Source organism: Dipteris shenzhenensis, chromosome 17, assembly GCF_047967505.1.
Source record: "Dipteris shenzhenensis isolate YYH24624 ecotype China chromosome 17, Dip_SZ_1.0, whole genome shotgun sequence".
Lineage (NCBI taxonomy): Eukaryota > Viridiplantae > Streptophyta > Polypodiopsida > Gleicheniales > Dipteridaceae > Dipteris > Dipteris shenzhenensis.
This window is the reverse complement of record NC_141612.1, coordinates 17,335,215-17,347,891: the sequence shown is the minus strand read 5'-3', so window position 1 is coordinate 17,347,891 and position 12,677 is coordinate 17,335,215. Positions and strand designations below refer to the sequence as shown.

General features: G+C 43.0%; 1 protein-coding gene across 1 annotated transcript in view; it reads left to right on the top strand.

Annotated features, from left to right (window-relative positions):
* Positions 1-12,458, top strand: part of EMB1211 (MORN (Membrane Occupation and Recognition Nexus) repeat-containing protein) — a 45,598-nt gene extending 33,140 nt beyond the window's left edge. Inside the window, exons 6-11 of the mRNA XM_087388264.1 lie at positions 9,542-9,604; positions 9,721-9,787; positions 9,917-10,020; positions 10,104-10,230; positions 10,338-11,140; positions 11,425-12,458. Of these exons, the coding sequence (XP_087244390.1) occupies positions 9,542-9,604; positions 9,721-9,787; positions 9,917-10,020; positions 10,104-10,230; positions 10,338-11,140; positions 11,425-11,841 (1,581 nt within the window). The 3' untranslated portion in view covers positions 11,842-12,458. The remainder of the gene's footprint in view (positions 1-9,541; positions 9,605-9,720; positions 9,788-9,916; positions 10,021-10,103; positions 10,231-10,337; positions 11,141-11,424) is intronic.
* Positions 12,459-12,677: the final 219 nt, after the last annotated feature.

The window sequence follows — 12,677 nt, the reverse complement described above, 5'->3', positions numbered from 1 at the left end:
GCTGAAGGGGTACGAGTGCCATATTAGTAAGCTATTGCGTGAAGAGGGCAAGCAAGGAAAAATAAGGCGTAGGTGTTTGTCTATCTCGAGCGCTAATTGGGCGTCGTGATTATGGCAAATACCGTGCATATCACAAGCGTTGGGCCTGTGCCTACTCATCGGGATTACGCTACTGGAAGCCTCTTGTAAGCACCGGCAATTACCATGCAGAGGGAGACGCCCTCACGCGTAGCGACTTTTTCATTGCCTCCGCCAGCGGTATCAGAAGATGACTACAAATCTACACTTCGTTTAGTTCTGATCGCGTGAACTATTTTCCAAGCCCTGTGTGAAAATCTGTAGACGAATGGCGGAGACACCGACGGGCGCTGACGTTGCAGGCCTGACACACAGCTGACGTGGCAGCCAGCAGGTCCAGCTGACGTGGCGTCCACACGTGTGATGATGACGTGGCAACGCAGGAAGCTGATGTGGCATTAACATGTGGCAGAGAGGCAGCTGCTGATGTGGCAGCCAGCTAGACTGCTGAGATGGCAAACTAATGGTTAGACTAACCCTGGTACAGTTAATCCTGGATGGTTGACCCGTGGTTAGTGAAACCGTGGTTAAGTTAACTACAGCTAGTTAACTCGGGTTAGTTGAACCAGTACTCAGTTAGTTCAACATTGGTCCAGTTAATCTAACCAGACCAGTCGGGTTGGTGTAACTAGACTGTGACCAGTCTAGTTAGTCTAGTTGCAGACTAACCAGACCAGAACCAGTCAGTCTGGTTAGAGTAACCAGCCAGTTACTCCATCTGGTTACTGTTCACCAAAAAAAAAGAAAAGACAGTTGCAGAGACTGTTTCTGCTAACAGATTTCACCTATCTGTCAGACTTTTACTGTCAGAAAAGCAGCAGAAAAGCAGAGAAATCAGAGATTTGCAGAAAAAGAGTATGCGTGCCTTTGAGCAGTGAAAAGAGGGAAAAACATATGCTTTTTGAAGCCATCTGCAGCAGCCAGAAAAAGGGGCAATATAGTTGTTGATGCTTTGGCAACTGTGTGGGTATATGCCTTGAATTGACAGCCAGTACTGGCATAGATTGTGAATGCAAGACACCTCTTGTTGAGGTAAATTTTCTCTTTAAAAAGCAAAGGCAGCGTGCATCAGTTGAATACACAGTGTGTGTGTCAGAAATTTGCAGATCTCAGACGAGTTGTAAGAAAATGGCTCAATCACCTATCCAGTGGGATTCACACGATAGGGATGCGCATCCAAATCAGAGAAGTGTGCAACAAACTCAGTAAGAATTTGAGCAGATGGTACGCACTCGTATACAAGAGATGGAAAATCTCAGAAAGGATCCAAGGGCTCAGCATTTGTTCCAAGTAGAAGCTATGCCTAATGCAGTATATGACGTGCCAATGCCAGAGGCACACTCTCGTGTACAGCCAGAGAAAGAGAGATCTCATAGGGGACGGTCTCATAGCAAGAAGAGATCGAGGCATCATCACCGATCTCCTAGTCCATCACCGTCTACCTCGAGTTTGACTTCTGTATCTTCTTCTTTATCAGATAAACCATCAAGGAAAAGAAGGAAACACAAGAAGTCTAGGAAGAGAAAGTCTTCCAGAGAGACCAAGGAATTCAAAGAGGGAGGTAAATCTGTCAAGTTTATGACCTACAATGGACAGTATGGTCATACAGACAAAGCATTGCAGTTCATCAGGCAGTTTGATGCTGCATTCGGTACAGAAAAGTTTTCAGAATCCTCCAAGATAAGAATGGTCAGTTTGCACTTGACAGCGACAGCTAGTGCATGATGGAGTGCATAGACCACAGATGGGTCAGCCCCAAAGAAGTGAAAGGACTTTAAGAAAGCCTTCTACCAACAGTTTATGCCAAAATAGTTTAGAGACCATGTTCTTCAAGATTGGGACAATTTGCATATGGATGTAGGAGATACAGTGGATGTGTACAATTAAAAGTTTTGGGATGCTTATTTGCAGGTTGCACCTTTCAAAAAGATCTCCAAAGGAACCCAAATGAGAAAGTACAGAGCAGGTCTCAGTCCAAGAATCTAGGTAGTAGTGAATGCTTTGGGGGCAAAGAACATTGAAGACCTTATGCATTCAGCTTCAGTAGCTATAAGCATAGGAGACAGTTAGATCTCAAGGAAGGGGATTGGGTACTTTTGAAGTTTGAAAAAGCTAGGCTCCGCAAGTGTAAAGGCAAACATAAAGTGTATGCAAAGTTATCTCCCAGATACTATGGCCCTTTCAGGGTTACAGAAAGAATAAATGAGGTTGCATACAGGTTAGCATTGCCAAAGCATTGGAGGATTCACTATGCATTCCATGTGAGTCTTCTAAAGAAATTCCAGGGGCCAGAGCCTATTGAACCAGTATCAGAGGATCCACCAGAAGTGGATGAGCTGGAGGAGGTCGTTCAGCCAGAACAGATTGTGTACCATACTGTACGCAAAGACCCTCAACGCAAGGAGTTTTACAGGTATCTTGTAAAATTCAAGAATTATACGGCATTAGATGCCAAGTGGATGGACGAAGACATGTTATCCGATCATCCACATCTTTTGGATGTTTACAAGGAAGCTATTCAGTTGAGGTCAACTGAATAGAAGCCGAGGGGATGTCACCACAATGTAAATATCCTAAGTCAAAGTGCAATTGATCATTTATTTGATCATAATTAAAGAGTTTTATATGTATTAATTATGGTCAAAGAGTTCTTTTAATGGTCAAAGGATTGACTACGGTCAAAGATACTTGACTCTAGTCAAGTAAACCTGACTTCGGTCAGGGAGACTTGGTTTATTACCAAGAGGGTTAACTGCGGTTAACTAGAGAACCACAGAGCTGACTACGGTCAGAGAGTGGTGACTTCAGTCAATGAGACTTGGCATGCGCCAAGAGGGTTAACCACGGTTAACCAAGATGTGCCGACTTCGGTTGGAGAGACTTGGCTATAATTAAGGCGCCTCGACCCTTGGTCAAAGCTCCTTAACTATGATCAAGAGTGTTGACTCCGGTCAACCAGAGAATAAATATATATTTTTATATTTGTTTAGGTGTGCACATGTATTCAGTGGGGACGCCCACCATGACTAGAATTAGTCCACAATGTGTTATTTGCATGCAAAGCGCTAACAATTAATGGGTGCCATGATGGTGCGCTTTAATTAATTGTTGCAAGTACTAGGAAGAGTTATTTTCCTAAGCGCTATGGGAGCCTAACAAGCATCTAGGAGGCGGTTCGTGTGACCAAGTGCTTTGAAGGCTCCAGAATGGCTCTTAGTGGCATGTAATAGGACTTAGTCTAGATTTTAGACAAGTGGCATGTTGCCAATTTGAAATGAGCTTGAAGCTCTTGTAATGAATGATTCACGTTTTGGATTTTTTATGTATCAGACAGCTCTACGCTGAACTCTTGCAACAGATTCTCTTCAAGAAATGAAATACCTTCGGGGGGGTCCAGCCCGACATGTTGTCCTGGGCCCTAGCAGTGTGGAGAGAGAGAGAGAGAGAGAGAGAGAGAGAGCTCTACTGAGTATTTCTGCAGTAAATTCTGAGCGTGAGGATCTGTAGAGAGAGAGAGCTAGCGATTGCACATTGCTTGAATAACTTGCTAAAGGACATAGGGAAGCTTGCTTGGGTTCATCCAATAATTGATTTTGCAAAGGATATTATTGGTTTTATCACACGACACCACTACATTCTTGCAGTGTATCGTAAGCTTGCCTCCAAAGACCTCTTGAAGTATTCAGAGACATGTTTTGCATACAACTTCATCATGTTGGAGCGTCTTCTAGAGGGAAAAAATGCTCTAAGGCAGCTTGTTGTGTGTAATGAATGGGAGGCGTGGAAGGAATCAGAGAGTGCAAATGCCTTGGAATGCAAGTCTTTATGCTTATCTAATGCCTATTGGGAGGATGTCAATCATATGGTGAAAATAGTGAAGCCCATCATGCTTTTGATGAGGCTTATGGATAGTGATGAGCCATGCATGAGCGGTGGAACTCCTATCATTCACCCTTGCATGCTGCAGCTTATGTGTTGGATCCATAATTTCAAGGTAACAAGCAAGAGTCAGATAAGGAGGTGATGCGAGGATGGGAGAAGATACTGAAGCAAATGGTACCAGATGCACAAGAACGAAGGCAAGTAAAGGATGAGTTGGCTTTTTATAGGAAGAAATATGGAATGTGTGGCTGTGAGGATGCACAAAGGGACAGGTATATTGTGGGATTTGCTCTATGGTGGGAGGATTATGGGGCTGATACACCTTTGTTGCAGAACTTGGCTATCCGCATTTTGAGTCAAGGAGCACGTTCCTCTCCTTGTGAGCGCTTGTGGAGTAGCTTTGGGCACATTGCATCAAAGAAGAGGAACAGACTTGGGACACAAAAGGCAAGTGACCTTGTGTTTGTGCATGCAAACTTACATTTGCTTCAGAAGATGAATGCTAGGTACAGCCGTGAGGAATTCATTGGATGGCGGGAATGGTAAGGCAACAGGCCGGCAAATTATTCCTGTGGTGGGTGCATCCATGGATGATGTTGGAGATGACCAAGAAGATGGAGATCATCCAGATGATGGAGATGATGAAGAGGAGGAACAGGGCAGCAACCACGATGCTGCAGATTTAGATTGATCATTGATGTTGACAGTGTTGAGTGGATCATGCATGTAGCAGCTAGTTTTTTAAGTTCTAGGAACATCAGTGCTAGGAGGTGTCACTCTCCTTTTCTTGTATCCAAATTCAAGATTCCAAGACTCAATATAATCTCATATGTTTGTGCCTTGTCTCTGATGGACTTTGCTTTTGTATGCCATTGGCAAGCTATAATGATTAATCTAGATTCTATTATCAATGATTATTCGTGAACTATCATCTATGTCCTGAGTCTTGAGTCCTTAAGGCTTACTCCAAATTTCAAAAGCAATTGCAATGTTTTTGAGTATTGGATTCTAAGTTTAAGCTTTCTAATGTATAGAACAGTATGTTTGTTTATGGGTATGGTGACGTGGTGTTCCCTTCCCGTTCACGTTCCCTAGGATTTGGGTGTTCCCGTTCCACAAGGGGTCGACGTTCCGTTGCCGTCAAAGTTACGGGAAATGGGGAAACGGAAACGTTTCGGGATTTTTGAGAGGGGGTGAAACGGGGAAACGCTACGTCATCAAGGGGGTTTATAAAAGGGGGTTTAGAGTAATGCATACACACATTTAGAGTGCTCTACCTTAAAAAAAAGTGCACAATAAGCTATAGCTCTACCTAGTACCATTAATATTGATTGTAACTTTGAACTTTGAAGATTCAAGTTTCATTGTTCAACCAGTTACCAATCACACAATGCAAATTTCAATTACGCAAGGTGGGGTAATTTATAAATCCTATAACAAGTTACAAAATGGAAAAATGATTCATGATTCATGATATTTAAGAAACCAATCATGATTCATAAATGGTAATTCAGCTTTCAAAGCCCAAATGTCATAGTAACAAAAAGAAAGCTGAAACCCAAAAAAGGCTACATCGAGGATGATATCATATATGATCAAATAATAAGCTCATCCTCATCCTGAGACTCAACCTTTGCCTCCTTCTCCTCCTCATCATCATTCTCCTCTACTAACAAATCATCATCATCAGGTGAGTGGGCATCATCTGGGCTATGAAATCCAATATATTTGTCATGCGTATACTCGTGTCTCATCTTGTTAAGCAAACACAAGTTTGCATTAACAAAGACAAGATCATTGGCCCGTTGTGTTCGCAGACGACTTCTCTTCTTTGTGTGGATATGGGCAAAGCTACTCCACAACGCTCACAAGAAGAGGAGGTGCAAGCTTGGCTTAGAATGCGGATGGCAAGCTTTTGCAACTCGGGGAATCAGCTCCATAATCCTCCCACCATGTAACAGCCCCAACTCGAAATCTGGAATTCCAAAACTCATAAATTTCAGATTTCTTATTTTGTATTAAATAACAAATTACAAGTTCCTAAAATCTGAAAATTAAAATGAGTTAATATTACCTATCATGCTGTGCATATGGCCATCCATACATGCCTTCCTTATTGCGATAATTGGCAAGTTGGTCTTTTATCCTCCGCCGTCCGTCAGGAGTTGGCACCATCTTTTGAAGAGTGAGGTTCCAACCACGAACAACCTCTGCATCACTCTGTTGTGCACTTGCCTTGTGTTGAAACTCCGGGTCCAACACAAAGGCAGTTGCATGTATGGGAGAGTAATATTGATTCCATCTGCTCACAGCCAACTCCTCCAATTCTCTCAACCTTTGGGGATCCTTTTCTATTTCTCTGATATTCTCAATCATCCGATCCATCCCCTCATACACCTTACCAAGAAAAGGCATATCTCCATCAACTCGGTTAAGCAGCTTCACAATAGGCACACATAGATCAACAATGTGAGATGCATCAGCCCAAAATTCATCACTGCCTATGCACAAGCCATATCAATAAATTCCAAGAGCCTGCCTAGAAGTGAGCCATGCATCCCACTTTTGGCTTGCGACAACTTGTTTCAGTGCAGTTCTCATTTCAAGGAGCATGCGAAGCATAAAAAGTTGTATGCAAATCTTGTCTCTGCATACTTCAAAAGCTCCTTGTTGGCAAATTTACAGTACAAAGCAAGAGAAAAATTATGTCGTTTGATGAAGTTAACCACCTCTTTTCCATTGTCAATAACATTCTTGACCCAATCCAATTTGCCAATGTCCTTTAATAAATTATTCAAGCAATGTGCTACACAAGCACTCCACTGGATATGAGAATACTTTTGCTCCAATAATGCACCTGCTGGCTTATTGGTATTTTCCCCATGTGAAACAAGTTGCAAAACATTAGACGGCCCCACATATTCCACTGCATCTGCCCACATTTGCATCAATATAGGTGCTGTTTTTTGTTGAACTCCACACTCTATGGAGTGTATGTAGAGTGCAGATCCCCTGCAATATGCAAGGATATCCTCTAGTGAGTGACTTCGCACATCACTCCATCCATCTGCAACCAAACTTACCCCATACTTTACCCATTTCTCTTTCACAAGTTCAATAGCTTGCTTAACTGCCACCACCTCATCCTCTAGAAGCTTGCCCCTCAAAGCATTAAATGTGGGAGGGGTATATGTGGATCCAAATGTTTTAATTTCTGACACCATCTCTTTGAAGTAAGGTGATCTAGCAACATTGAAGCTAATCCCATTGGAGTAAAAAAATCGGGCCACAGCTGCATCTACTTGTGCCTTCCTTTGCGGATGCCATGATGTGTAGAGACTGCCCTGCCTATGTGAAGTAGACCGAGATGTAGCAGGAGCTCCATGTGCACTCGCAGAAGAAGAAGCCGTAGTAGCAGAGGGAAGAGGACTCCGAAATGCAGTGGCCTGCTGAACACGTGCTGCATGAGCACCTGATGAAGCTCCTACACAGTGGAAGTCATTGTCTTTGCCCTTTTTGTAGTGGGCAATACTTTAACCTCTCTTTGCAACCTTTCTTTCTCTTGTGGTGAGATTACGGAGCATAGCCCAATCCCCCCATCCTTAATGCCAAGATCACATTTGACCCTATCAGGGTTCCCTCCTCGCTCCAATCCACACCATCTGCATCTAAACTTGTGAGATCCTCCTTTCTTGGAGTCATACTTGCCTACCAAATCAACTTGGCTCCACCAATAATCCGATTGGGTGAACTCCTTCTCTTGCTGAGGGACAACGCTTTGTGAAGCCATATCCATGAGCAAAAAGAGCACTTGTACAAGTTGCAATAGATCAAATTTCAAAGGGAAAAGCCAAGAATCAATGGTTGCAGCCAAAAAACAGCAAGATGTTTGTGGCAAGAGAAGCATAGAGAAAGGAAGTGTGCTCACCAAAGCTGGGTGTCCAAAAGAGCAGCCACTCGTAGGGCTGGGACTCGGGACTCGGGAGAGAACCAGGTGGGCAAGAAATCGTGGGGGAGAGCAATAGGCAGAAGAGCAAAAAAACGCGACGAGGCGTGGGGCGTTTTTTATGTTTTGCCTTGTTTTTAGGTCACGTCCGAAACGACACCAGAAACGGCGCGATTCGGGTTTGAAACGGCGTTCAGATGCCGTTTCGGCGTTTCGGATCGTTGTTTCAGTCTGTGTTTTGGGTTTCGGGGCCGTTTTGCGTTTTGGGGGGTGTGGCACGGGGGAAATGTCGTTTCAAGCCTTTGTTGCGCCGTTTCGGCATTTTGGCGTAACTATGGTTGCCGTTCACGTTCCCTAGTAACTATGGTTGAGTTGGAGTTTGGAATTCAGGGAGCAACAACAATGGGCAGCCATAGCTTTACCCTTACCCGCCGATCAGTTACAAAGTGAAGGGTCACTTGAAGAAACTTTAGCAACAGTGAAAGCCTTTCTCCTACTATTGCATGGAGCATGCGAGCAGCAAGATCTATTGAAAGAGGGGTAACCAATCACTTGTATCATTCAAAACAAGTGAATTCCTGGTCCAGATACTTGATAGAAATGGGAGTGGGGGACAAAACGTAAAATGAGCAAAACGTAAGAATCCATGAACTTAAGTTGCAAGAATGATAAGTGAAATGGAACTTTTTTTATATATACCTTTGTAAGACTAAAATATATCCAATTGTACAAATTTAGAATATTTATTTTTCTAAATGAAACTTCACCCTTCCAGCTAATTATTACATTCCAACACCCCCCTACAGTGACAATGCCCCCGTCGTGTACAAGGTGTAATCTCATGTACCAAATGGAAGTAGCGCAAAGCCTTGCACAAAGCTTCAAACTTTTCTCTAGGTGTAGACCCTTGGTAAAAGACCTGAACATTTTTATGTGTAGCAGAGTTGATCAAACTGATCTCTCTTCGATCTGACATAGTGCTAATGTATCTCAATGTGTTTCGTGCTTGCATGAAACACCAGATTCTGTGCCACTGCAATAGCACTCGGACTGTCACTAACTATGATGAATCTCTTGAGCCATACACATTCTACTGTAGTTGTAAAGGTTACCTTACACTCAGCTTCACATGATGATGTTGTCATGATACCAAGAGACCGAGTACCTTGCAAAATACCTGAAAAGACTCTTTACAATACTCCAATGCTGTCTTTGGGCTTCGCATATACCATGTCAAATGCATCCGTAGTCCCTTTGTTGTGTCTGAGATGCTTCGGCATATGGAGGATAGGTATGACATCCTAGTCCCTTTGGTGTGTCTGAGATGAATCAGCATATGGCAGGATAGGTATGACAGATTGTGCTAGAATCGATACTTGAACTCCTAGTGTGTCCATAAAAGAGGCCTCTCCAACCTCACCTGGACCTCTTTTGAGTAATGCTGCATTGCCCTTCTCCTTTTCTAGTGCTTCAATCCAATCTCCCATGGTCTTAATTACTTGCTCTAAGGGGGGGGGGGGGAGAGAGAGAGAGAGAGAGATCCTGTCATAAAAGCTGTTTGAGAGCTTCTGGTTTCAAGAGACCTTCCTATGTCATTACTATGTCATAACGCGTATCATGATACTTCTTTTGCAGGGTAAGTTCTACTTTGGGGAGTTGTTACCAGACCTTGAGGAATGCACTATGGAAATGTCCGCGGTACGCTTATGAATTTTCTGTACAGAGTTCTTTATAGGGAAGAGACATTTGTGTTTATGTATGGAAGAATCCTGTTCTGTTTGGAATAAACTGTGCGTTGGATTATTCTCTTGCAGTTTCATTCATCTATGGCAGAAGTGGCAGCTGCAAAGGCGAGGATGTTTGTAAACAAACCTGATGGGAGTACGTCTATACTTTTTCCTTTTTTAAACACTTTTCTTTTGGTCTCTTGCAACATGTGTGAATCCTGTTTGTGAGAGGTCGAGCATTTGATTGCTGTATCACTTTGGTGCTGATTTCCTTGTGTGTCAGTGGTAAGACAGATCAAGGGTCCATATACTGATCCCTCTCATCCTTACATGTATGAGGAGGAGGATTTATGGATGGCACCAGGGTTTATAAATGCCTATTATGAGGTAAGGATTTCCATAAATGCTTTTTTGAGGAGTTTATTTCACACTTATTGATGGTGAGAGTCTCTATGTATATATGATAACAGGTTCCTCAGGAGTGGAGACTGTATGTCGAAGATTTGGACAAAGAGAGAGAGTCGTGGTTGAATTCTTTTTACCATTCACCATTAAGAATCCCTATGCCCCCAGAGCTTGAGTATTGGTGGTCGCAAGGTAGTTCTTTCGTTATGGTTTTTTGTGATTCTGTATGTGCATTTTACCCTGAAGGCCCTGTTTGTGACTAATATATCTAAGATCTCATGTTTGTTTGTAACTCGCAGATGATGAATTTGTTGTTCTCGGGAACACACCGTCTTCATCACTTAATCTCAATCCAGATAATGTAGGAAGGGAAAAGGAGGAGCTTCAGGGTGAGGTGTTACTACATGTACCTACTGGACGGATTATCAACTGGGCACATGATGAAGAAGGGCGGCTACGATTTTTCGTGCAACCCATAACCAAGGATGGTCAGGTCAATATTGAAGATGCCATACCATTACCACTTGGTTATGATGATTATTTCAAATCTGATACTGAGCAGAGTGTGCAAAAAGACAGCAAGAAGAAAAATATATTTCAAAGATTTAGTGAAACATGGAAGAAATATACTGAAGAGCATGAGCAGGAGCACAGACAGAGGATAGAAAATCTAGAAAACAGTTGGAAAGAGGAAGATCAGGCATTTGAAGAGCGACAAAAGTTGAAAGCAGCAGAAAGAAAGCTTGTACTTGAGATTGAAGAAGAAAAACTTTATGCTCGTTACCAGGAAATTTTAGATGCTGCAGCTGCAAATAAGGCGGCTGAAGAGCAGTCAAGTGAGGCGGTTCAAGACCAGACAGAGGACGGAGCTGAGGCCAAAAGTGAGGAAGTGGATGAGGCCCAAGGGGATACAGAAAAGCCACCTGAAGCTCCTGAAGGGGAAGAGCAGGATGATGAAGATGACAAAAAGCCAAGGAGCTTTGGGACCGTTGCAATGGCTGACATTGCACCTGAGAAGAGCATGCACGACAGCAAAGCAAAGCTTAAAGAATCTGGCCCTTTCTCCCCAACAGCTTTTGCGTCACTAAGTTTAGCACCTAAAGTAGGTTAACTTAAACCTTCCTTTGACATACTCTTTTTGTTCTGTAGATCTGCATGACAGGATAGGCCTGATAACTCGGTGAGAACTGTGTGCCTTTTTCAGATTCCATTCCTTTTCCATTAATTCATTTCCAGAAGGGCAGTGACAGTCGATGTAGAGGAGAGTTTTCTAGAAAGAAAGTTGAGAGAGAGAGAGAGAGAGAGAGAGAGAGAGAGAGAGAGAGAGAGAGAGAGCACTCAAATATAAGTCCTCTCATGGTGTTCCCCCTTTTTAATCTGTATCAGATGGTTGTACACGAGGTGCTGCAGTCAAAATTCTATCAATCAATGGTTGGTTTGCATTTGAAGCGTAATTGTCGACAATGCCAGACAAGGAGTGATATTGAGCAGAACCAGGCCAGCAGTTCCTCAATGGTTTCAAGCATGAAGATTCACCATGTGAACTTTTCGTCTTGTCGTAGGGATCTTGGGCTGAAGGTTTCTTGTGCGAACAAGCAACATGCTGGAAAAGCTGTGCACAGATCTGAAAATTCTCCTTACGCAATTGGAGGCAGGAAACATCTAAAGTGTATAAAGAGGTGTGGCAGGGCCAATGCAGTGAACAGGGGGTCATTGTGCCAGCAGGATTGTAGCTCCAAGAAGAATGTATGGTCAAAACCAGAATATGGGTTTCTTTCCATGGCAGTACCTGTAGAGATGTGATCTCTTGTGACACATTTGATTAATTGCTTCAATTTTGACATTCTATTGAGTCCTATTTGGACTGATGAAAGCATGCTTTCATACAAAAAAAGGTAGCTTCATCTATTGGAAGCTATCACGGCTCTCAGGATAGCATGTCTAACGTAGCGTAAATTTCCTCTCACAAACAACAAAATATTGACTTCACGTATTGCTTTTTTTGTTTTGCATGCACATTCTGCAGTCTTTTGCCAATTTTCAGGTTTCAAGTTGATGATTTGCTTGAAATAAAAAAGCACAACGGCTGTACTGGGGGATGCGGGAAGTATGTGCTCAATCTGGGCAACCGCAATAGGGATTGCAATATGGCACACTTCTGCAGTGCTGACTGTTTCTTCGAGGAATGAGCTTGGCATCGTGGTGGGCCAGGATTTACAAATGTTTCTCACATGTAGGCCATTACTGAATTTATTTATTTTTTGTGGGACACTACATCATACAGCCCTGGTCTGATGCTGCATTCATTGGTTAAGAGCTGGGTGAGTTTAGAACTCTTCAAGAAATGCCACTTATCACACCTTCCACCATGTCTATGCAATATATTATGTGGAGATATTGAAAAGTGTCAACCAAAGGGGTGAGATCCTGTGGCTAAAGGCACAAGAACACAACGTAGCATTGTAGTCAGAGAGGTGCCTTTGCACCTCTTCATGCCGTGCTCCTGTATCCTTGTTAACCCTTAATTGTTTCACGGTTGCATCAACGAGTACATTGTGCTCGTTCTTGGTATTTGCTGCTGGTTTTCTTCAGCCTTGGCTGTAGTCTAAAGTTTTACTCTTGGTTCATTTCTGTTTCTG